At 49.3% G+C, this 21,786-nt stretch overlaps 1 protein-coding gene across 2 annotated transcripts in view; it reads right to left on the minus strand.

Annotated features, from left to right (window-relative positions):
- Positions 1–21,786, minus strand: part of PKHD1L1 (PKHD1 like 1) — a 278,999-nt gene that overhangs the window by 206,116 nt on the left and 51,097 nt on the right. For both annotated transcript variants that reach the window (XM_075352949.1, XM_075352950.1), the window contains exons 12-15: positions 15,070–15,180; positions 2,797–2,886; positions 2,184–2,446; positions 597–685 (exon numbers count right to left, since the gene is read on the minus strand). In XM_075352949.1, coding sequence (XP_075209064.1) covers positions 597–685; positions 2,184–2,446; positions 2,797–2,886; positions 15,070–15,180 — 553 coding nt within the window. The remainder of the gene's footprint in view (positions 1–596; positions 686–2,183; positions 2,447–2,796; positions 2,887–15,069; positions 15,181–21,786) is intronic.

Genomic DNA, 21,786 nt, shown 5'->3' on the forward strand with positions numbered 1-21,786 from the left:
CAAATGATTATTAACTGAAATCACCAAGAAATTCAAATGTCCTCTTCTCAGGAACTCAAAGGGAACTTGTCAACAAGTTTCTTTTTGTTAAACTGCTCCCATTGCATTGCTGTCAGTTTCCTTAAATCACCACCTCCTCATTTTTTTTTTCACCGCTGGAGTGGTGCTTTAAATTTAAGTCCAATTACGGCATCTTCACCTTTTATTGGCATAGCTCCAGTCTCGCAGCAGCATCTTATGCCCGTAACGTCTGATTGGCCAGAAGTTACATGACGAGTTCAATCCAAATCTATGAGAGCCAGGATGAGGCTCTCATAGACTTGTATTGAGATATCTCCTGTGGGACGCTCTATGAAACACTGGAGCTACCAGGAGCTCACAAATCACAGGAGACCAACATGAGCAATGTTGAAAACAAACAAATGAAGATGCAGGAGGGTGAGGTATTGGACAGGGGACAGGGGGCTTTAATTTTAAATGACCAATCCAGAAATGAAATAAAAAAATGCTGGAGTGCTGCTTTAATCTGTTTTGTTTTTTTTTATTCTTGACACTGTGATCTCCTAATAGCAATATAACCCTATAATCTGACTTACGGTTTGTCCTTCTGGAGGTAAAAAGTCTTAGACTTCTGATATGGAGTTGAGGTGTAGTAATTTGCAAAACCTCCATAAGCAATCTTCACCTGTTGTAAGAAAAAAAAAAAGAGAAAAACATGAAAATGAACCATAAATGACTCAGGTAACATCAACTCTGTTTTTGTTCTGTGTTTTGTTTTTGGGTTTTGTTCTACATTGTCCGAGGTTCCAATGATTTTTGACCCAAAGAATGGAGTCAGTTAAAGGTCTACGCTCGCAGTCAGGAACACCCAGGCCCTTTGTGGAAACCGGATTGACCCTCTGATATCTAATGTCTATGAGTCTAGACACAGGAACGACTCATCTCTAGACAACGATTGGCCGTCCAACAGTGGACATGCTGGAGCCCTACCTCTCCCGACATCATCTGCCGAGGAAGAGTGGAGGGGAACCCACATACATTGTCCCATGTATATTAGTTTTTGCATCAGCATGCTGATATCATGCCTGGTTTTAAGGAGGGATAGCAAACCAGCAATTTTCAGAGAATGGCCACCCTTGTAGTAAAATAAAACTATCCAGCATAATTTAGCTTTGTGTGATTGGCAATGTAGGATTTGGATTACTGCATTGTGGGCCATTTATATCAGCATTATGTCAGCTCTTTTAAGGAATATTATTATGATACTGCATATTTGTTGGGCATTATATAGTAGCATTACGTAAGCTTTATACACATATTTGCCAGTTGTTGTCACATGGAGTTTTGCACAAACTTTGCCGACTGTCATGGCGGTGTTGGGCACTGTTCATATTGCAGATTCTGATGCACCACCCGATTGTTTCTCTGATGCCTGGGATCAACACAGGCAGATTCAGGCGTCGACCGGCTGTGTACTGATTCCTAGACAGGCTAGCAAGAGTTAATCACTGTAGGTCTGCATGCTCCTTTGATCACATATTGTGGGGAGGCCTAGCACATCTGCTCCCCTCCTATTTATGCTGGTTGAAACCTTCCACCCATGCCAGCTATAGTTTATAGTATCCTGGTCTATGAGGTGTGGTGTTCAGATTTACTGGCGAAAGTTGTGCTGTTTGCTCGGTCCATTTGTGGAGTTTACCCCTATTGTTTTGTAGTTTCTTTCCTGCTCTTGTTTTTCCTCCTGAACTTCTTATTGTCTTTATCTTTGTGTGTGTGTTCTGTGTGACAGAGTTTTGGTTTTCCCTTGTTTGTCTTTATCTGTGGGTTTCATCACACTTCTGTCCCACCCCTCACTGGGTGGGAGGGGAATCAGATCAGGACTGGTCAGGAGCAGGGCCAGGAAGGAGACTCAGGACTCTCCACCATCAGGGGTATCTCTGAAATTAGGGATAGCATAGTACCCCCCAGCTTGAGGGACAGCCTAGGCTCCCTGCTACCCCATAGTCAATGGGACAGTTGTCCCAAGTATCTTGGGACTCCTGGGCTGAAGGGGCAGGGTTTATATAAACTTCACCAAAAAGTGGCCATTCCACAGCCCTACAGAGAGGAGCGGTGGCATACAATAGTCCCAGATAACCGCCATAATACAAGCCATATACAGCCAAACAGAATGTTTCTATTACCTTTCCGGCAGGGTCACCCGATTCATTAAAGTAAAGGGCATAATTATCATCTCCTTTTATATAGAAATTGTAGTAATCAGTTACAGGAGGCACAAAAAAACCACTGAGCCGAGCAACAAACTCGCTGGAATCCGAAGGCCACGTGTTGTATGCACCATCGGACCAAGAAGAGCCAATATAGCCTGCGGTGGTTTCATTGAGTTGTAGTGCATTACTCAGTGACATACTGATGTTCCACCTCTCCAGTTTCAGTCCTCGGCTTCCTAGAAGTAGATTAAAGGGATTATCTAGTTTAGAAATACTATTTTGACATACTGTACCCTATCAGATCTCTGAGCATTGTAAGTTAGGAGAAGTGAATTCCCTGTTCCGGATCCTCATCCCTTGGCTGAAGAGTATCTGTCCTGGAAGACTAGTTCTCCTGTCCCTTTATTTAAATAGACACAGTGCAATGCTTAATTTTGCCTGTGGAGGCGCTGTAGGGATATTAACACTTACTGCCAGGTCTCCCAAAAAATTACATTTGATATCTGACTATCCCAGCAGGGGGCAACATCGGAGAGCACCTTTAAACTTTTTTTTTACAATATATCAAATTTTCCATAGTGATTACCTGGGTAAAGTGAAGGAAGGACAGGCGGCTGTGGCGGACTCTGACAAGTTATTGTTGTATCTGTTAATTTAAGAACTTGGCATTCCTGACCTGTAAAATTAGACAATAAAGAATAAAAGAATAAGTATCAGCTATATACATTCAACTCCTTAACATTTAAATTGCAGCATGGAGAAGAAAAACGTTTGGAATTATGGAAAACACAGGCTGTAAAGGCCGCTTTACACGCTACGATTTATCTGACGATCTCATTAGCGATGTGACACGCCCAGATCGTAGTTACGATTTGCCGAGATCGCACATAGGTTATTTATTAGCGGTTACACGTAACGATCTCACAAGCAACGCAAAATCATTCAGCGATATATTGTTTGACCAAGGCGGTCGTGCGGATGTTGTTCGTCGTTTGCAGGGTGTCAAACGTAGCAATATGTCTGCTGCGTTCCAATCGATGAACAATATTTTGAAAGAGAACGACGTGATTTTCAACCTATTTGCGATCATTCGGAGTTGCACGTAGGTGTCACACACAACGACGTCGCTAACGATGCCGGATGTGCGTCACGGAATCCGTGACCCCGACGACATATCGTCAGATAAATCGTAGCGTGTAACAGGGCCTTAAGATACATTAATGATCTTCAAATTAGGAAAAAATGTAAACTAAATTTTGAAAACATCTTAATTTATTTAGTATGAATGCCATGTGCAAAAATTTCTGAATTTACAGCCTCGGCTGCTATCATTGAGGGTATTAATGGTTGTCTGAAGAATGTTCTGCACTCCGAATGCTCTCGGGCAAATCATCAAGATCCACTGCTGGCAGCTGCCTTTGTAATTGTCGACATCCCAGATGTACTCATTGGGAGGTAAGTTCAGAGACGCTGTAACCTATGTTGCACATTTAGGCCAGGCAGCCTGCTTACAGTAGCACGAGCAACATGTGGCCTGGGGATGTTGTGTTCAAAAATGGCTCTTGGAGAAATTGTTGTACTACAGTTTATCAGGAAATCAGTGTAATTCCAAGCTGTTTGTGTACCTGAACTGTAGACTAGAAGGTCTGGCTACCGTACATTATGCCACCCCACATCATAATCCTGGGAGTAGGACCAATGTGACATTCTCTTGTGAAGGCCTCTTGCACATGTGGTCTCCAGATGTTGACTGGAGGTGGAATGGAACAATGGAGGTCTAACATCAACAGGAATGGGTAATGTTTTTGTCCTGGATTAAACGATAGCTGGATATTGGTCTGGAGACCACATGGGTAACGCCATAATGGCCCTCTGGAGAGAATGTAACACCAGTCCTTTTCCCAGGTTTATGGTGTTCACTTGGTGACAGGTACTCTTCAAAATATAAGGGGCCAACCCCTTTAAGTTCTAAACACCTATACTGATGTAGAATAATGCCTAGACTTTGTATTTGAGAGGCCACAATATGTGAATTAGTTACAAACATTAATTTACCAAATACTACATCTGTATATTGTCTCTATAGCCAATAAGTAAGAAAGCATTGCATCTGAAAACCCCCCACAAAGAACTAAAAAGTCTTATCCAGTTCTGTCTCTCCCAGATGGCTCTTCCCACTACAGATGATTGACAGGTCTCTTGCTATGAGAGAGACTTGTCAATCACAAAGGGCATCGCTAGGAGGAGCCGGAATAGTCTTGTCTCCAAATATGTTCCCGGACCTTTTAACTACATTTTTTTCGGAAACAATCTAGTATATCAGAGTAAACTATACCTGTCTGCAGATGTGTAGCCAGGCTCCAATTCATGCTGCCCACGATTTGGAGATCATGAATCAGGTGCCCAATTCCCTTTAAGCTTTGGTCATGGAAGGGATTGACTCTAGATGCCCCAGCACGCTACATGAAAGTCATGGATGGTCCTGGCTGGGTGTGTGTCGTGTGGCTGTACACTCTGTGTAGGCCGCTTGTTGACCTTCACTTTGGCTGGCCTGGGCTATATAACAATTCAGACTGACACGGAGACCACCAGTTCTCTTTATATGACACTTTACTTATCCGTCCTTCTGTTTCAACATTACACATGAGATAGTGGGCACACAATTCCAGCATGTTCCAATTTTACAGAGTACTTTCAGACACAGTTCCAGCCATTGATTCCGATCTTACTGGTCCCATAAGTCTCAGTACAACCCAGTCCAGCTCAACAGTCCAATTTATGACAATCACTTTCCCTTTCTGCGGCTCCAGGTCTATTCTCCTCGTAAAGGTGGAGATACGGGGGCTTCAATCACTATGACCAGAGTAGAACTCCCAGATGCTTTCATATATATGTCTCTTCTCCAGGTAGATGTGACGCCCTGGCCGGGCCAGGTAGTCACAAATAGACCCCTGCACAACACCTTCCCTCACAGGTAACAGCCGCCGAGCTTCAAAACCCTAGTCACCCCCTCAGGGCTTCATAGACACACCAGGGGGCGGAACTAGGTGGCTGGAAGACGCCCACCGAGGAGTCCTAGACAGCCTGGGGCAGGAAAGTTCAGGAGAGACAAGTTTAGAGTTCAAGTTGGAGAGGTGAGGGGGCTGGAGCTGTGTGCAGCTCCAGCAGAGGCGAGAACCCAAGTTGAACAGGTGCCAGGGTAGGAGCCCTGGTGCCTTTGGCTAGGAGGCAGACGCCGGTCTCTGTCTGCAGGAGCCGGGAAGACGGCTCGGTGGAACCGAGGTGGACCGGGACAGGGTAGTGGCCCGCCGGTACCGACCCGGGGGAACCGACTCGGAAACCGAAGCACAAAGGGGGGTACTCAGACCCTGAAGCTAGGTCCAGAAGTGACTGTGGGCTAGCTAATTAACTGATTGCGGCCAGGACTAGAGGTCCTGTCCCACCCAAAGTCCCGACTGAAGGCAACAGCCCACCAAGGGGGATAAAAGGCCACCGCCACGGTTCAGAGATCCCACGAGCCAGCGTCTGCGGGCATAGGGCTCCTTAGGCAACCACAAGCCAGGAGCAGACTCCTGAAGTTGCAAGCACAGGCAGTCCACCATCTTACACAGGTGCAGGAGAAAGACAGAGACCGCCAGCCGGATGGGGGAACCCGAACGCAGACGGCTGCGGGCACCGACCACCATCACGTTGGTTTACCAGAGACTCGTGTGTGTTTCTAATAGTGAGTACATCAGCACCCTGCGGTCGCCCATCTCCCTGCATCGCCATCACCCAACGGGTCCCGGGGCCACTATCCCTGCCCACGGAGGGGTTAACAACTTGCTGCACAACATCTCCCCTGGGTGCCCCGTAACTGCAGCAGTGGTGTCCAATATCACCACACACCGTGGGTGGCGTCACGAACTCCGTACGGCTCAGCCCGTACATATACGTCCTAAATCCACCATCCTATCACTACCCCTTTTCATTTGAAGTGACTGAGGCCCCCGGGTCCGGAGACCCTCGTGCCACCCCCAGAAGGGCCAGATCCGAGCAGCTCGGCTGCTGAGAGCGGGGCGGTACATAGAACATTGGGGGTAGGTGGGTTTCCCACTAGTGCCAGTAAAGAACCGTATGCTCTCAGATATACTTGAGACTCCGCTGGGGAAAGTAGACTCTGATCATGTACAAGTCTGTTCTGACCCATTATTTTTTAGGTTTAGGGATTTGTCACAAAAGGCCCGTCCTCCGTAGCCTTCTACCTGGGGCCACTTCTCTAGAAGGTCAGTCTCTAGCCTAAGCATTGTCTCACATTCTGTGTCTTGGTCAACACTTTAGGATTACGCTATGTCACTTTGGTCTCCTTTTTGTTGCCACAGATCACACACTGCATGCGATCCTGATCATCTCTCAGACCATAGGTCTGCCCTAGTCACACGCTGGGCCCTATCTGAAGCATCATAGGAAACTGTCACTCTCTCTAGATGCTAACCACTCCCATTGTGGGCTAGTCCCAACTCTTAACTATTGTTTGCCCTACAGTCTGGTAAACCACACAACAACATTGCTGTACTTTACACATTACATCACATTTCACATTGTACATTTTTACAGAGACACACTATACAATTCACATGACATTACATAACAACAATGCGATTTGTGCCTTTAGGGAGAAACGTGACTGCAAGTCCACCTCCTTACAGATTCAGACTACACATATGATTATGTGACGCCCTGGGCAAGCCAGGGGTCACAGGTAATGACATCACCACACCCTACACCCCGGATAGGTACACCAAAGCTAAACCTTAAATCCTTGTTGCCTTCCTCCAGGGGCTGATGTCCACACCAGGGGGTGGGCCAGGCGGTTGGCTCTGCCCACCGAGGAGTTCACAGTCCTGGAGGCGGGAAACCAGGCAGATGAAGTTTGGAGTTCAAAGTGAGAGGAGAGGAAAGGAGTACAGGGAGAGTAGTGACAGTTTGAAAGCCTGAGGTTGGTCCGGGTGTGTGCCCCGGACTGAGACAGCAAGGTTAGCAGACGGCGGTGACCGTCTGCAGTGGAGGCTGATCGGAGTTGCCAAAAGGACCGCGGACGGGTAGTGGCCCGGCGGTACCGGACCGGTACACAAGGAGAAGCCAGTACCAGTGGCAGGGGCCTTTCGGATCCTGGCAAGGCTAGGAGTCGCCGTGAATTTGCCAAATCCGTCAGTGAAGGGGACCTCCTTGGTCTCCAAACAACTAAGTCCCGATTGAAGGCAACAGTCCAACCATATGTGCTGCCCCCGCGACCCTGCACCTCACCAAGCCCTGCACCGGCCCTGCCATCCCTCATCCTACACCTCATCACTGGGCCCCGGGACAACCAACCCCTACCCATGGAGGGGAGAAATAACAACAAAGCTGCTCCCTGTCACCGCTCCCGGGATCCCCATACAGAGCAGCGGTGGTGTCCACACAATCACCACAACCGTGGGTGGCGTCATGGACAATAAACAATCCCAAAAACCAATCCCCTTTCACTCACGGGCGAGGAGCGCCGCTCGAGTCCCCGGGATCCGACCCATCACTCGAGCCACCGAGCAGCAGCAGGCCGCTGCGGCAGCGGCGGCCGGACCCGAGCAGTAGGGAGAGCGCTGCGTCCCCTCCTCCGCCCGCGACAACTTGGCGTCACGAACAGGATCTTACCGCTCTGCCGTTGGGTAGAGGTGCGCCTTGTTATAGCCGGAGGTATCCGGCCAGAAAATTTCAGAAGCCGCCATCTTTGGCGCGAAGAGTTCCCGCTCGAGCGTCTCCTCGAGTAGTGGAGGCGCGAAGGCCAAAACCCCGCCCCGATAGAGGAGGGGCCGGAAAGAGGCTAAGGGGGACGGAAAGAAGATGTCTGTGCCCGACGGAGCCGCTGGAGGAGCGGTGGTCGCAGCCGCAGTGGCACCCGTGGATGGGAATGGGCCTGCCCAGGTCCCGGCCGCGCTGGCGGGGGGTGCCGCGGCCCCAGCTCTCGCTCAGGTGATGCCGTTCTCCTTGCCCTATGTGCCCGGAGCTACCTGGCTGCCGCAGTACGATGGGAAACCTGATGCGTTACAGGTCTTCCGGAAAAAACTTAGCCCGCTCCTGGAATTATACCCCCTGACTGATAAGCAACGTGCAGCGGTAGTGCTAGGGCAGCTAACCGGCGCAGCTGAGCAGGAGGCAGAGACCTGGGCCGAGGGGGACCAGTCCTCTGTAGCCACCATCTTTGAGAGACTACAGACTGCCTTTGAGACCCGTACTGAAGCTGAGCTGAGAATGCAGTTTTACCAATGTCGGCAACGACCTGTGGACAGTATCCGGGACTATGCTTTACGTCTGCAAACTGCACTCCGCACACTGAAGCGGGTAAATCCCATCAATGAGGCGGACAGCAACAAAATGTTAGTAGAGCAATTTGTGCAGGGGATGAGGTCCTCCGAGGATCGCAAACAACTCCGGCTGTGGGCCCTGGAACACCCTGATGTGGACTTTGCTGTGTTAAAGGAGCGGGCCATTAAAGCTCTGCAACCCCCAGCTTCGGAAGTCTTGGAGCCAGCCCCATGGCCAATTGAGACGGCCCCCGTCGTGGTGGCCCCTGCTATACCAGCGTCTCCAGTACCTACAGCCCCAAGCAGTACAATGGAAGAACTGGCTGCCCAGGTCCGCCGCATGGATGGAGACCTCGCCAAAATTCTCGCCGCACTCCAGCCTCTGACCAGACCCCAGCCTCCGGCAAAGATACAGCTCACCGACAGCCCTGAGGATGTTCCCTGGATGCAGCGGAGAAGGGCTAATGATCCGCGGAACAGACCTCCAATCTGTTACAAGTGTAGCAAGCCTGGCCATTACTTCCGACAGTGCCCGTTAAACGAGCAACCCCTGGGGCCACGGGCCAATCCTCAGGAGTAGAACCCCGTGGCCCCCCAGACTGGCGGGACCGGTATATCGGGGCCCGACCCATCATCCCCGTGGCTGTGGACGGCATACCGGTGATGGCTCTCTTGGACACTGGATCACAGGTAACTACCATACCATACACATTGTACCAACGGTATTGGGGAACAGACGAGCTGGCTCCCCCAGATGGTAGTATAACACTGATTGCTGCTGACGGACTCCCGCTGACCCAAGTGGGATATAAACAAGTGGCCATGACTGTGGGGCGAGCTGAACTGCAACACCAGGGTATGATTGTGATCATGAATGAACCCAGTGATCATAACCCGAAGATAGTGCTAGGAACCAATGTGATGGAGCACTGTATGAGTGATGTGTTGACCCTACTGCAGCAGCTGGCCGCCACGGCGGCGGGGAGCCGACAGAGAGCTGTGCAGCGTGAGATCCGAGCCTTGATGTACCGCCAGCATGTAACCTCGACGGGAGGAGAGATTGGTGGGGTGAGAGTGATGGATGCTGCCCCGTTGATTGTGCCCCCTAGGAGTGAGATGATGATTTGGTGTAGGGCAGCAGTAGGGCCTCAGGGGCGTGACTACCCTGCCATGATAGAGCCCATGCCCTCCGAACACTGGCCCACAGTAATGGCCGCTCGAGGGGTGGTAGATGTAAAGAAGGGGAGAGTGCCCGTGAGGGTGCTGAACTGTGGGGAGGAAGAAGTCAGGCTTCCCCGGTATGCTACACTTGCCAAGTTACTCACCCTAGATCCCCACACCATCCACGAAGCAGCTCCTCCAGTTTCACCACCTGCTGTCAGCACTCACCCGTCCAAAGGAGAGTTAGACGAGTGGCACCAACAGCTACACGTAGGCACTGACAACACCCCTACACATCACAAAGACGGGGTATACAGGGTGGTACGAGAGTATGAGCAAGTTTTTAGCAAACATCCCCTAGACTTTGGGCAGATTAAAGTGGTCCAACACCATATCCCTACCGGTGGACATCCCCCTATCTAAGAGAGGTACAGGTCCATTCCCCCTGCACACTACCAGTGCGCCAAGGACATGTTGAGGAACATGAGGGAGGCAGGGGTTATCAGGGACAGCTGTAGTCCCTGGGCCGCCCCGTTGGTGCTGGTTAAGAAGAAGGACGGCACCATGCGGATGTGCATGGATTACCGGAAGATTAACCAGATAACACATAAAGATGCCTACCCTCTGCCCCGTATCAAGGAGTCCTTGTCCGCGCTGAGAACCGCAAACTACTTCTCCACCCTTGACCTCACCAGTGGGTACTGGCAGGTGGCCGTGGCGCCCGAAGACTGAGAGAAAACGGCCTTTACCACCCCTATGGGACTCTGTGAATTCAACAGTATGCCGTTCGAGCTGTGCAATGCCCCTGGTACCTTCCAACGGCTGATGGAGTGCTGTTTGGGGCACCTGAATTTTGAGACCGTCCTGTTGTACCTGGATGATGTAATTGTGTATTCACAGACATATGAAGCCCATCTGGAATACCTGGCCGAGGTGTTCGCGTCCCTTGCCAAGTACGGGATGAAGTTGAAGCCCTCCAAGTGTCATCTGTTGAAACCCAGAGTGCAGTACCTGGGGCATGTAGTGGGAGCAGAAGGTGTCGCCCCCGACCCCGAGAAGATCACTGCCATCCAAGACTGGCCGAGGCCAACCACAGTGAGGGAAGTAAGGCAGTTTCTGGGTCTAGTAGGGTACTACCGTCGCTTCATCAAAGGATACATGAAGATGGCTGCCCCCATGCAAGACCTCCTCGTGGGGCAGACCAAGGGCGGTAGTCCCCTTGGAGCCCCACTGGTGTGGGAAGAGAGGCATGAGGAATCCTTCCGCCAGCTGAAAGCGGCCTTGACCGGAGAGGAGATCCTAGCGTACCCTGATTACAGCCGCCCATTCATCCTCTACACTGATGCCAGAAATGTGGGTTTGGGGGCAGTCCTATCCCAGGTCCAGGACGGGAAGGAAAAAGTGATTGCTTATACGAGCCGAAAGCTCCGACCGATGGAAAGGAACCCTGAGAACTACAGCTCCTTCAAGCTCGAGCTCCTGGCGCTGGTGTGGGCTATCACCGAGCGGTTCCGCCATTACTTGGCTGCAGCAAAATTCACCGCTTTCACGGAAAACAATTCGCTGACCCACCTGGACACGGCCAAGTTGGGTGCGTTGGAACAGCGGTGGGTGGCCAGGCTAGCCAACTATGACTTCACAATCAAATACAGGGCCGGTCGTGTCAATGTTAATGCTGATGCACTCTCTCGGATGCCCCACTTGTCAGAAGAAGGGTGCGAGGATGACGACCTCGAAGAGATCGAGTTACCTGCATTTCACCAGCCGCCAACTGAGAAGATACATGTCCACTAACAACGGGTGAACCTGGACCCGCTGCCCAGTCAGGAGTGGCAGGAAGTTCAAAATCAGGCGCCCGCTGTCCGCCTAGTCAAGACCCTGGTGGAGCAAGGCGCTGCTGGGATGGACCTTGCCGCCCCAGCTGAAGCCCAACACTTGTGGAAGGAGCGGACCCGGCTGTATCTATATCAAGGGAAGCTGTACCGTGAGCTGATTAACCCGAAGACTCATGAGAAAATCCGCCAGTTGGTGATTCCCCAAGCTAATGTGCCCACCGTTCTGCAGGCATACCATGATGGTGCCGGACACTTCGGATGGAAGAAGCTGGAGATGCTGTTGAGAGAGCGGTTCTATTGGAGTGGGATGCGGGAGTCTGTAGAGGCCTGGTGCCGAGAGTGCGGTCCTTGCACGCTGAGGAGGAAGGACGAGGCTAGCCAGAAGGCGCCCCTACACCCGATCGTTACACATCAGCCACTGGAGCTGGTCGCCCTGGACCATGTCAAGCTCACCCCCAGCCGAAGTGGGTACACCTACGCTCTGACCATAGTAGACCACTATTCGAGGTTCATGGTGGTTGTCCCAGTCAAGGACCTAACTGGTCGTACTGCCGCTAGAGCATTCCAGGCTTATTTCTGCCGACCACATGGATACCCTGAGAAGGTGCTTACTGACCAAGGCCCGGCCTTTGAAGCGGAGGTGTTCCATGAGTTCTGCCAGTTGTACGGCTGCAAGAAGATCCGGACCACCCCTTACCATGCCCAGACCAACGGCATGTGTGAGAAGATGAACCACTTGGTCCTGGGACTCCTCAAGACGTTGCCACTGGAAGAGCGGAACCTGTGGCCGGAGAAGCTACCCGACTTGGTCGATATGTATAACAATATCCCTTCCAGCTCAACGAAGTGCACCCCAGCATACCTGATAAGGGCTCGGCCCGGTCGGCTACTGGTGGATCTGGATATGGGTTTGGAGGCCCCAGAATCACTCCCTTCGACAGCTGAATGGGAAGCTCGGCGGAGGGAGCAATACCGGCAGATTCAAGAATATGTAGAGAAGAACTTGAGTCGGAGTCGGTAACAGCAGGAGCAGCGCTTCAATCAAAGGGCGTCTGCTGGCCCTTTCCAGCCTGGAGATGTAGTGCTGAAGCGGAAAAGGAGGACCCACAAGCTGGATGATCAATGGGAACAAACTCCATACGTCATACAGTCCACAGGATGGGAAGATGGAAAGGCCTACCAGATCAGTCGTGACCAAGGGGGCACTTTGGCCACAGTTTCCCGGGACCATCTGAAGAGGTGCCCACCAGCACTGAGGGCAGCGGCTGAAGTTCCGGTTCCTCCACCAGCGGAGAAGACAGAAGAGGTAATCCACACCGTGATGGGTGACTTCCCAGCGGACTGGCCTAGACAGAATGGCGCGGTGATTCTTCCAGTGATACTGTTCCCACAACCCGTGGATGAAGAAGTGATGGAGGCGGTCAACCGTGAGCCAGTACCAGTGCCCAGGGATGAACCTGTACCCGGCTCCCCTATGCCTCCGCCTGCCCCTCACGATAGCAGGGAGGAGGAACTGATCATTCCCTCTGCCCCACTGCCTAGCCCCACTTACACCGGACCCCGGAGGTCCACCCGTCCCAATCTAGGTAGACCCCCACTTAGGTACAGGGAAACCGTCCTTTAAAGGGGGAAGGAAGTGTGTGTGTGTTTACAAGTTGAAAGTTATAAGAAAATAATAAGAGAAATGATTAACCGAAAAGTCATCTGATTGTCTGCACCTGATTGAAACCGGTCGTTGCCGGCACCGTTGTCCCCGTGGGGACCATCTACAGTTTATGCATAGGGAACTCCCTATGAACAGGCCCGAGAACTTGCAGGGCAACCACAAACGTTAGTGGAATGTAAATAAATATGTTGTGTTGCAGCTTACCGTTACCGCCTCCGGAGAGGCAGGTTGGAGGGAGGGCCCGCAGTGGAGCAGACTGGGGCCCAGCCACCACAGGAACTGGTGGCTACCCTCTGGAGGGGAAGGACAGATCCCGCTCGGGTGACTTGGTTCAGGACTGGGGTCAAAGGGTGCTGCCTGTTTCTTAGGGGCAGCATCAGGGCCAGGTTACTTGGGTGGGAGAGAGCGGCAGCAGCAACCGTTTGAAATGTTACCGTAACGTTTAAGCAAAGTGCCTCCCGTTGTGGGATGAAGTTATTATACTTGTTTATGTTTTATCTTTTTTCAGAAAAATAAAACCGGTGTTGGACGGGCAGCCCGCGGACGGTCTGCATTTTGCGAAGGGGGAATGTGACGCCCTGGGCAAGCCAGGGGTCACAGGTAATGACATCACCACACCCTACACCCCGGATAGGTACACCAAAGCTAAACCTTAAATCCTTGTTGCCTTCCTCCAGGGGCTGATGTCCACACCAGGGGGTGGGCCAGGCGGTTGGCTCCGCCCACCGAGGAGTTCACAGTCCTGGAGGCGGGAAACCAGGCAGATGAAGTTTGGAGTTCAAAGTGAGATGAGAGGAAAGGAGTACAGGGAGAGTAGTGACAGTTTGAAAGCCTGAGGTTGGTCCGGGTGTGTGCCCCGGACTGAGACAGCAAGGTTAGCAGACGGCGGTGACCGTCTGCAGTGGAGGCTGATCGGAGTTGCCAAAAGGACCGCGGACGGGTAGTGGCCCGGCGGTACCGGACCGGTACACAAGGAGAAGCCAGCACCAGTGGCAGGGGCCTTTCGGATCCTGGCAAGGCTAGGAGTCGCCGTGAATTTGCCAAATCCGTCAGTGAAGGGGACCTCCTTGGTCTCCAAACAACTAAGTCCCGATTGAAGGCAACAGTCCAACCATATGCGCAGCCCCCGCGACCCTGCACCTCACCAAGCCCTGCACCGGCCCTGCCATCCCTCATCCTACACCTCATCACTGGGCCCCGGGACAACCAACCCCTACCCACGGAGGGGAGAAATAACAACAAAGCTGCTCCCTGTCACCACTCCCGGGATCCCCATACAGAGCAGCGGTGGTGTCCACACAATCACCACAACCGTGGGTGGCGTCACGGACAATAAACAATCCCAAAAACCAATCCCCTTTCACTCACGGGCGAGGAGCGCCGCTCGAGTCCCCGGGATCCGGCCCATCGCTCGAGCCACCGAGCAGCAGCAGGCCGCAGCGGCAGCGGCGGCCAGACCCGAGCAGTAGGGAGAGCGCTGCGTCCCCTCCTCCGCCCGCGACAATTACAAAGTATATGTAATCTGTTCATTACTTCTTACGTGCATACTTTTGGTACATTAACAAAAAGTAGAAGCTAGAAGAGTGTTTTACTGGCATAGCAGACTATTCAGGGTTTGTTGGTTGTCTGTTACCATGGAGACACATTGGTTTACAGCTACAGAGCTGTACTAGATACAATTTAGTACTAAAAAAGCAATTAAGACTATTTTCACTAGGACAATAAAACAAATTGAACAAAATGTAAACATCATTAAACTCATTTTTTTTTCACTTACATTGTCAGTTATCCAAAAAAAAAATCACCTGTTGCTACCTTGAAACTGTCAACAAGCAGGTTAATTTAAAACTACCACAATAAACCCAAAATTCACTTACCTCCTATAAGGACTTTAGCTGGAGCGTCCGTTTCATCAAAAAACTGCCCGGTTATTGTGATTATTGTGCCTCCTATTATACCCCCAGCAGAGGGGAAAATCCCGGTAATCTCTAAAAAATAATGCCATATTTTCATTTCAGTTTCAAATTTCAAAATTTAAATTTTAAATATCAACGTTCTTACAAGATGTTGGTTTTGCAGTTTTAGCCACACCCATTTCCAGTAAACCAGACCTATCAAGGACACTCCCCTCACCATAATAAATGTGGTGCAGTAGTTTTTTTTGTTGGTAACTTGAATAGGGATGAGCGGACCAGTGGAAGTTCAGGTTCACTAGGTTCGGCTGGTCTTTAGTTAAAAGTTCGGTTCAGGACCCAGATTTCACCCAAAATTGATTTCAGACCCCGAACCTCATGTAAAACAATGGGAACCAGAACATTGGTACTATAAAATGGTTGCAGTAAGGTTTAGGTGGCTGCAAAAGGGGGCAATGGCCCTGCAAAAAAATGTGGATAAGGAGTTAATACAAAAAGGACATGGAGTCTCCCCTATTTTTAATAACCAGCACTGGTAAAGCAGGCAGCTATGGACTGCACCAAGGAGAGAAAAGGACTCGGCGTGCCAAAGAACAGAATCATAGCTAATCAAAATCACAACCATGGATAATGCATATAAAAATCATCTTTATTATAAGATCAGATAAAAGTCAGGTTGGATTATCATTATATATAAATATAGTTCAGTACAAAAAATATATATATGTATAAAGATCACAGAGTGAACGAGGACAGGAAAAAGCAGCACATTATCCCAGGCATGGAAAGTAGGCTGGTCATTATATCCCTCATGGGATGCCAAAGTAACTCACATAACAGTTGGAGCAATGTCCCATGGGGGAGGCAAAGTAGACTAGGCTAATTAGATAAATGAAGGGTGGAGTATATCACATCCATGTAAATGGAGACTCCATATACCAAATCATATGTTTAAGGACTGAAAACGCCCCAAAAAGACACAAGGGTATTAACCGGAGTATATCACAAATACATCCCACAAGCCCAGTCACACTTACCCATATGTCAAATCACCCCAGCCAGATCGCAGAGTTGTGTGCCCCTACGCGTCTCGCCTAAAGCTTCATAAGGGGGAAGTATAAAGAAAAAAGTGCCAGTAAGGAGTGTATAGCCAGGTGAGGTTTATAAATCAAATCGCCAAAGCTGATAGGTGAATCCAGCTGTCAATCACGCCTAGATCACGGCATGCATGCTCATGTCACCGCCCCCTCCCGCATCACTTCCGGCTCACCAGCTAATAGGTGAGTCAGAGTGTCACTTGTGTCCAGATGACGGCGCGCATGTTGAAGTCTCCGCCCCCGCCCGCATCACTTCCGGCTCTCCAGCGGTGACGTAAGTAGTCAGCGTTGCGGAGGCCATCGGGATCGGGCGCAGGGAGGGGAGAATGGAGGCGCGCGCACGGGACAACAATACGTCACATAAATGAAAGGGGAGTGGGTAGACGCATACATCTTTGCGTAATCAACTCCTCCAACAGTCATTTAGTGACAGCGGAGATAGAACCGGGGGTGAGCAAAGATGTATTATGATACGGGGCTAAGAGTATGACACGTCTCAGTGTGAAATTACAAAAATGTAAATAAAGTCTAGTAAAAGAGACTTGTCAGGAACAATACAGATGACATTGAGGACAATAGGAAGTGACAGCAATGCATATATCTGTGTACAAATATGTCAATATCAAACAACGAGTTGTTACTATATCACCATTAATCCCCCCATAATACAAATATACAGTTCACACATGCATGCAAAACATGCTCCGTAGTCAAAATGGCCAATATTATCTCTTCTAGGTACATGGGGGTAGCCAGATGATCGTTCTGTGGAAACAGGCTTGATTTGAATCATAACTGGATTGATTTTACACCAAAAACGCCTCACTAGTGGCAAATGAAAGGTTAATGTTTTACACCACCCTGGTTAGATTGTTTCTTGGATGATCCAATCAAACCACCGAAAGATGTATAGGGGTCGGCACGTCTTTGTACTCCCTCCTCCATGGACGATAATGATGAGAAAGACATAGAGCGCGACTTGGAGTTTTGTCTCTTCCTAGTTTGACCAAAGGACTTCCACCTATACACCATGCCGCTCTTAGAATCATTCAGGTCCCTCTTGTATTTCTTTGTTTTTGCGGCAATGATTTCTTTTTCCCATTTTTGGTACTCTTTGTCGAGTTCCTCCATCAGCTTAGACATGGCCTCCCCTGACAGTAAGCCGGTAAGTTGTTCTTGTATATTATTAATTTCTACTTCAATCTCAGAGAGAGATTTAAGATTGGCCTGTATTAAAAGGCCCATATGGCCCCTGGAGCAGGAATTGGAAAAATCCTCCCATTTTTTCTTAAAATCATCGTCTTCTACGATGTAGGAAGGAAAGACCCTGACTCTGAGACCTCTTGGAATAAGGCCCCTCTCCAGATATCTTTCGAGAAAGGCCTTATTCCACCAGAGCCTAGTTTTGCGGTTAGGAGGAAACAAACATCCATCTCCTCAAGACCATACCTCGCCATTTTAAAATTCATCATAAGTGTAATCCCGATGAGTTGAGGTTTATGGGGATCGATGTTGTACATCTGGGGATACGAGGTGGCGATTACAAGAGGGCACTGGCAAGACGCGAGTGCGAGTGGATAGTGAGATTAGATACAGTCTCCCCTCATGGATTGAACGAGAAGCTTAGCTTCTCACCTTTTTTATAGAGACCCACTGCCGCTCGCACTCGGCCCCTATGTGTTCCTTATCTGGAAAAATGTAATATGATTTCATCTGACCTAGTCTTTCGTTTACAATCAGATAATGATGATTCTTTCTACCTAGTATATGGTGCTTTTAATGACCCTTTCCCTTCATGTTTTTCTTGTTTGTTGTAATGTGCACTATTTTAATTGATTTTTCTTTTTGGATTATTCATAGGTTCCATTAACCTTTCATTTGCCACTAGTGAGGCGTTTTTGGTGTAAAATCAATCCAGTTATGATTCAAATCAAGCCTGTTTCCACAGAACGATCATCTGGCTACCCCCATGTACCTACAAGAGATAATATTGGCCGTTTTGACTACGGAACATGTTTTGCATGCATGTGTGAACTGTATATTTGTATTATGGGGGGATTAATGGTGATATAGTAACAACTCGTTGTTTGATATTGACATATTTGTACACAGATATATGCATTGCTGTCACTTCCTATTGTCCTCAATGTCATCTGTATTGTTCCTGACAAGTCTCTTTTACTAGACTTTATTTACATTTTTGTAATTTCACACTGAGACGTGTCATACTCTTAGCCCCGTATCATAATACATCTTTGCTCACCCCCGGTTCTATCTCCGCTGTCACTAAATGACTGTTGGAGGAGTTGATTACGCAAAGATGTATGCATCTACCCACTCCCCTTTCATTTATGTGACGTATTGTTGTCCCGTGCGCGCGCTTCCATTATCCCCTCCCTGCGCCCGATCCCGATGGCCTCCGCAACGCTGACTACTTACGTCACCGCTGGAGAGCCGGAAGTGATGCGGGCGGGGGCGGAGACTTGAACACGCGCGCCGTTGTGGCGCCCCTGACCTGGTCAGGCACCACAGAGTATTGCACCCATGCGGGAGCAATGCTTCCAGGTAATCTCCAAAGGCCAGGATGAGGCGCACACACAAACATATAGTGATCAGGCCTCCCACATCACCAGAGGGGACCAGCTAGGGGTGTGTTCAGGGGCTAGTTGCTAGGAAGCAGGGCAGAGAGAGAGAAAAAGAGGGGAGTGGAGAGGAAGAAGTTGAAGTGTGTGGAAGGGAGCAGAGGAGCTCTCGTGTCAGACAGGTCCTGAGGAGTGCAGTAGCTGAAAGCGGGGGAGAAAGGAGTACCGTGGGTCGGCCTGAAAACCATCCAGAGAGAAGGGTGGCTGAGTACGGAGATCCCGGTATCCGAGCACACAAGGGGAACTAGATCCCCAGTACAGGCAGCAGATCATCCAGAGCTGCTTAACCTACAGGTGGGGGGGTACTTCATGCCCTCACCACGACTACACAGAGCTTGAGCCAAGCAGCAATCACCAGGCCCATAAGGGGACAGGGCCAGAAGCCATCCCACCAAGGCCACGCTGCCGGCAGACGAGCCAGACAAAGGGGAGCAGGGTGGTAACAGCTTCCCTGGAGGGGTCCTACCACGCTTCAAGCAAAGGATCCTCCTAAAACAGAAAGAGTGCAAGGAAGGCGAGTGGACAGCTACCCTCAGAACGGCCTCCTGGAATTCCTGGTTCAACCTGGTTATCACAGTGTCGCCCGGGCATCTCACCGTGACCTCCAAACAGTGAGTAAACACGTTGAAAGACTTCTTGGACTGTGTTTGAGTCATTCTGCGACCTGTGGTCCCACACACATACACCGGGGCCTGGGGCTTGCCTCACTCTCAGGGGGCTAATATACTGACTGCACCCACCATCAGCCCCAGGCATCCCTTAATCTGCAGTGGCGGTCCCCGCTGACCGCAATACTGAGAGTGGCGTCACGACAATAAAAGAAGAAGGTTCCCTACCTGTGACCAGATCCAGCTGCGTGGAGTCCCTGAAGGTAATGCACCGACACAGCGTTTGCGGGGCTCCACACTGTCATCTGGACACAAGTGACACTCTGACTCACCTATTAGCTGGTGATCCGGAAGTGATGCGGGAGGGGGCGGTGACATGAGCATGCATGCCGTGATCTAGGCGTGATTGACAGCTGGATTCACCTATCAGCTTTGGCGATTTGATTTATAAACCTCACCTGGCTATACACTCCTTACTGGCACTTTTTTCTTTATACTTCCCCCTTATGAAGCTTTTGGCGAGACGCGTAGGGGCACACAACTCTGCGATCTGGCTGGGGTGATTTGACATATGGGTAAGTGTGACTGGGCTTGTGGGATGTATTTGTGATATACTCCGGTTAATACCCTTGTGTCTTTTTGGGGCGTTTTCAGTCCTTAAACATATGATTTGGTATATGGAGTCTCCATTTACATGGATGTGATATACTCCACCCTTCATTTATCTAATTAGCCTAGTCTACTTTGCCTCCCCCATGGGACATTGCTCCAACTGTTATGTGAGTTACTTTGGCATCCCATGAGGGATATAATGACCAGCCTACTTTCCATGCCTGGGATAATGTGCTGCTTTTTCCTGTCCTCGTTCACTCTGTGATCTTTATACATATATATATTTTTTGTACTGAACTATATTTATATATAATGATAATCCAACCTGACTTTTATCTGATCTTATAATAAAGATGATTTTTATATGCATTATCCATGGTTGTGATTTTGATAAGCTATGATTCTGTTCTTTGGCACGCCGAGTCCTTTTCTCTCCTTGGTTCATTAGTCTGTATTTTAAGGACGTGCTTGTGCGGTCACAAGATTGCCGCATATATGATTCCACAATTGCGGCTTTGTTTATTTAAGCTATGGACTGCAACCTGAGCTGTCTGCTTTGCATTGCCTAGTTATCAAAAATAGAGGTGTCGATCAGCAGCAGACCTGAAATTTCCCACGGTTTTGAGAAATTCCGTACCTACCGCTGACTGCGAGTGAGTTGGGCCTTGTTCTGAGAACGTTCTGAACAAAGCTCCATAGGATCTGATGGACGTCATGGATCATTACTCCTTTGCATTACATTGGAACTTACAGGATTTCTTTTAAATTGAAGTTTTTATTCAAGTAAACTCTTTTTTTCCTGTGTGTTTGTGTTTTTTAACTCTGCATTTAAAGGGTTAGTAATGGGGGTGTCCGATAGATGCCTCTCCATTACTATCCCCTGGATTTGATGTCAGCAGTCATTTCCAAGCTAACATCAACCCTAATAGTATTACACCAATTGCCACTATGCCAGGCAAAGCACCAAAATTGGAGCATCTAATGAATGCGCCACTTCTTTGGCGGCTGCGGACAGCTATTTCAGGGCTGGGAAGAGCCCAGTAACCATGGACCTTCCCAGCCTGATAATACCAGCCTCCAGCTGTCTGATTTACTTTGGCTGGTTATCAAAAATAGGGGGATCCCACCTCATTTCTTTTTACTATTATTGTTCACTGCAGCATAAAGACATTTTTCCCATGCCAAAAGGCTCATTGATTGGGTACGCTGCAGCCTTTCAACAAACTTTTTTAGCATATGAACAGCACCTGAACTCTGAACTTGGACACAGACTTAAGGGAAAAGTTTGTGCTCAAGTTCGAGACCCGGAAACCAGGTGTCCGATACGAACCCCGAACTTTATAGTTCGGGTTTGTTCATCCCTAAAATGTAATGATTACCAATGTTTTGAAGCCCAAAACTGGAATACTTGACATATAACTGTAGTTTTCATTTTTATTTCATAAATCTATAGTACACATGAAAGCAAGCAACTTTATAATATATATTATCAGACAAATTTGCTTTTTTTCTCTGCCAGAATTGATCAGTCATTATAAAAATTGTAAAAAATTCTGAGGTAAAATCTGTGTTCAGTGAAGACTTTCCCATTACTGAGATAAGAGATGGCAGTTGGTGCTGATGAGATTCTATGATGATGACAGGAGGGAGGAACTTGAGGCAGAGGGAGGAGCTAGAGGCAGAGCTCCTCCCTCTTCTATCTACATAGAATCTCATCAACAC

The sequence above is a fragment of the Anomaloglossus baeobatrachus genome, chromosome 6 (genome assembly GCF_048569485.1).
Source record: "Anomaloglossus baeobatrachus isolate aAnoBae1 chromosome 6, aAnoBae1.hap1, whole genome shotgun sequence".
Lineage (NCBI taxonomy): Eukaryota > Metazoa > Chordata > Amphibia > Anura > Aromobatidae > Anomaloglossus > Anomaloglossus baeobatrachus.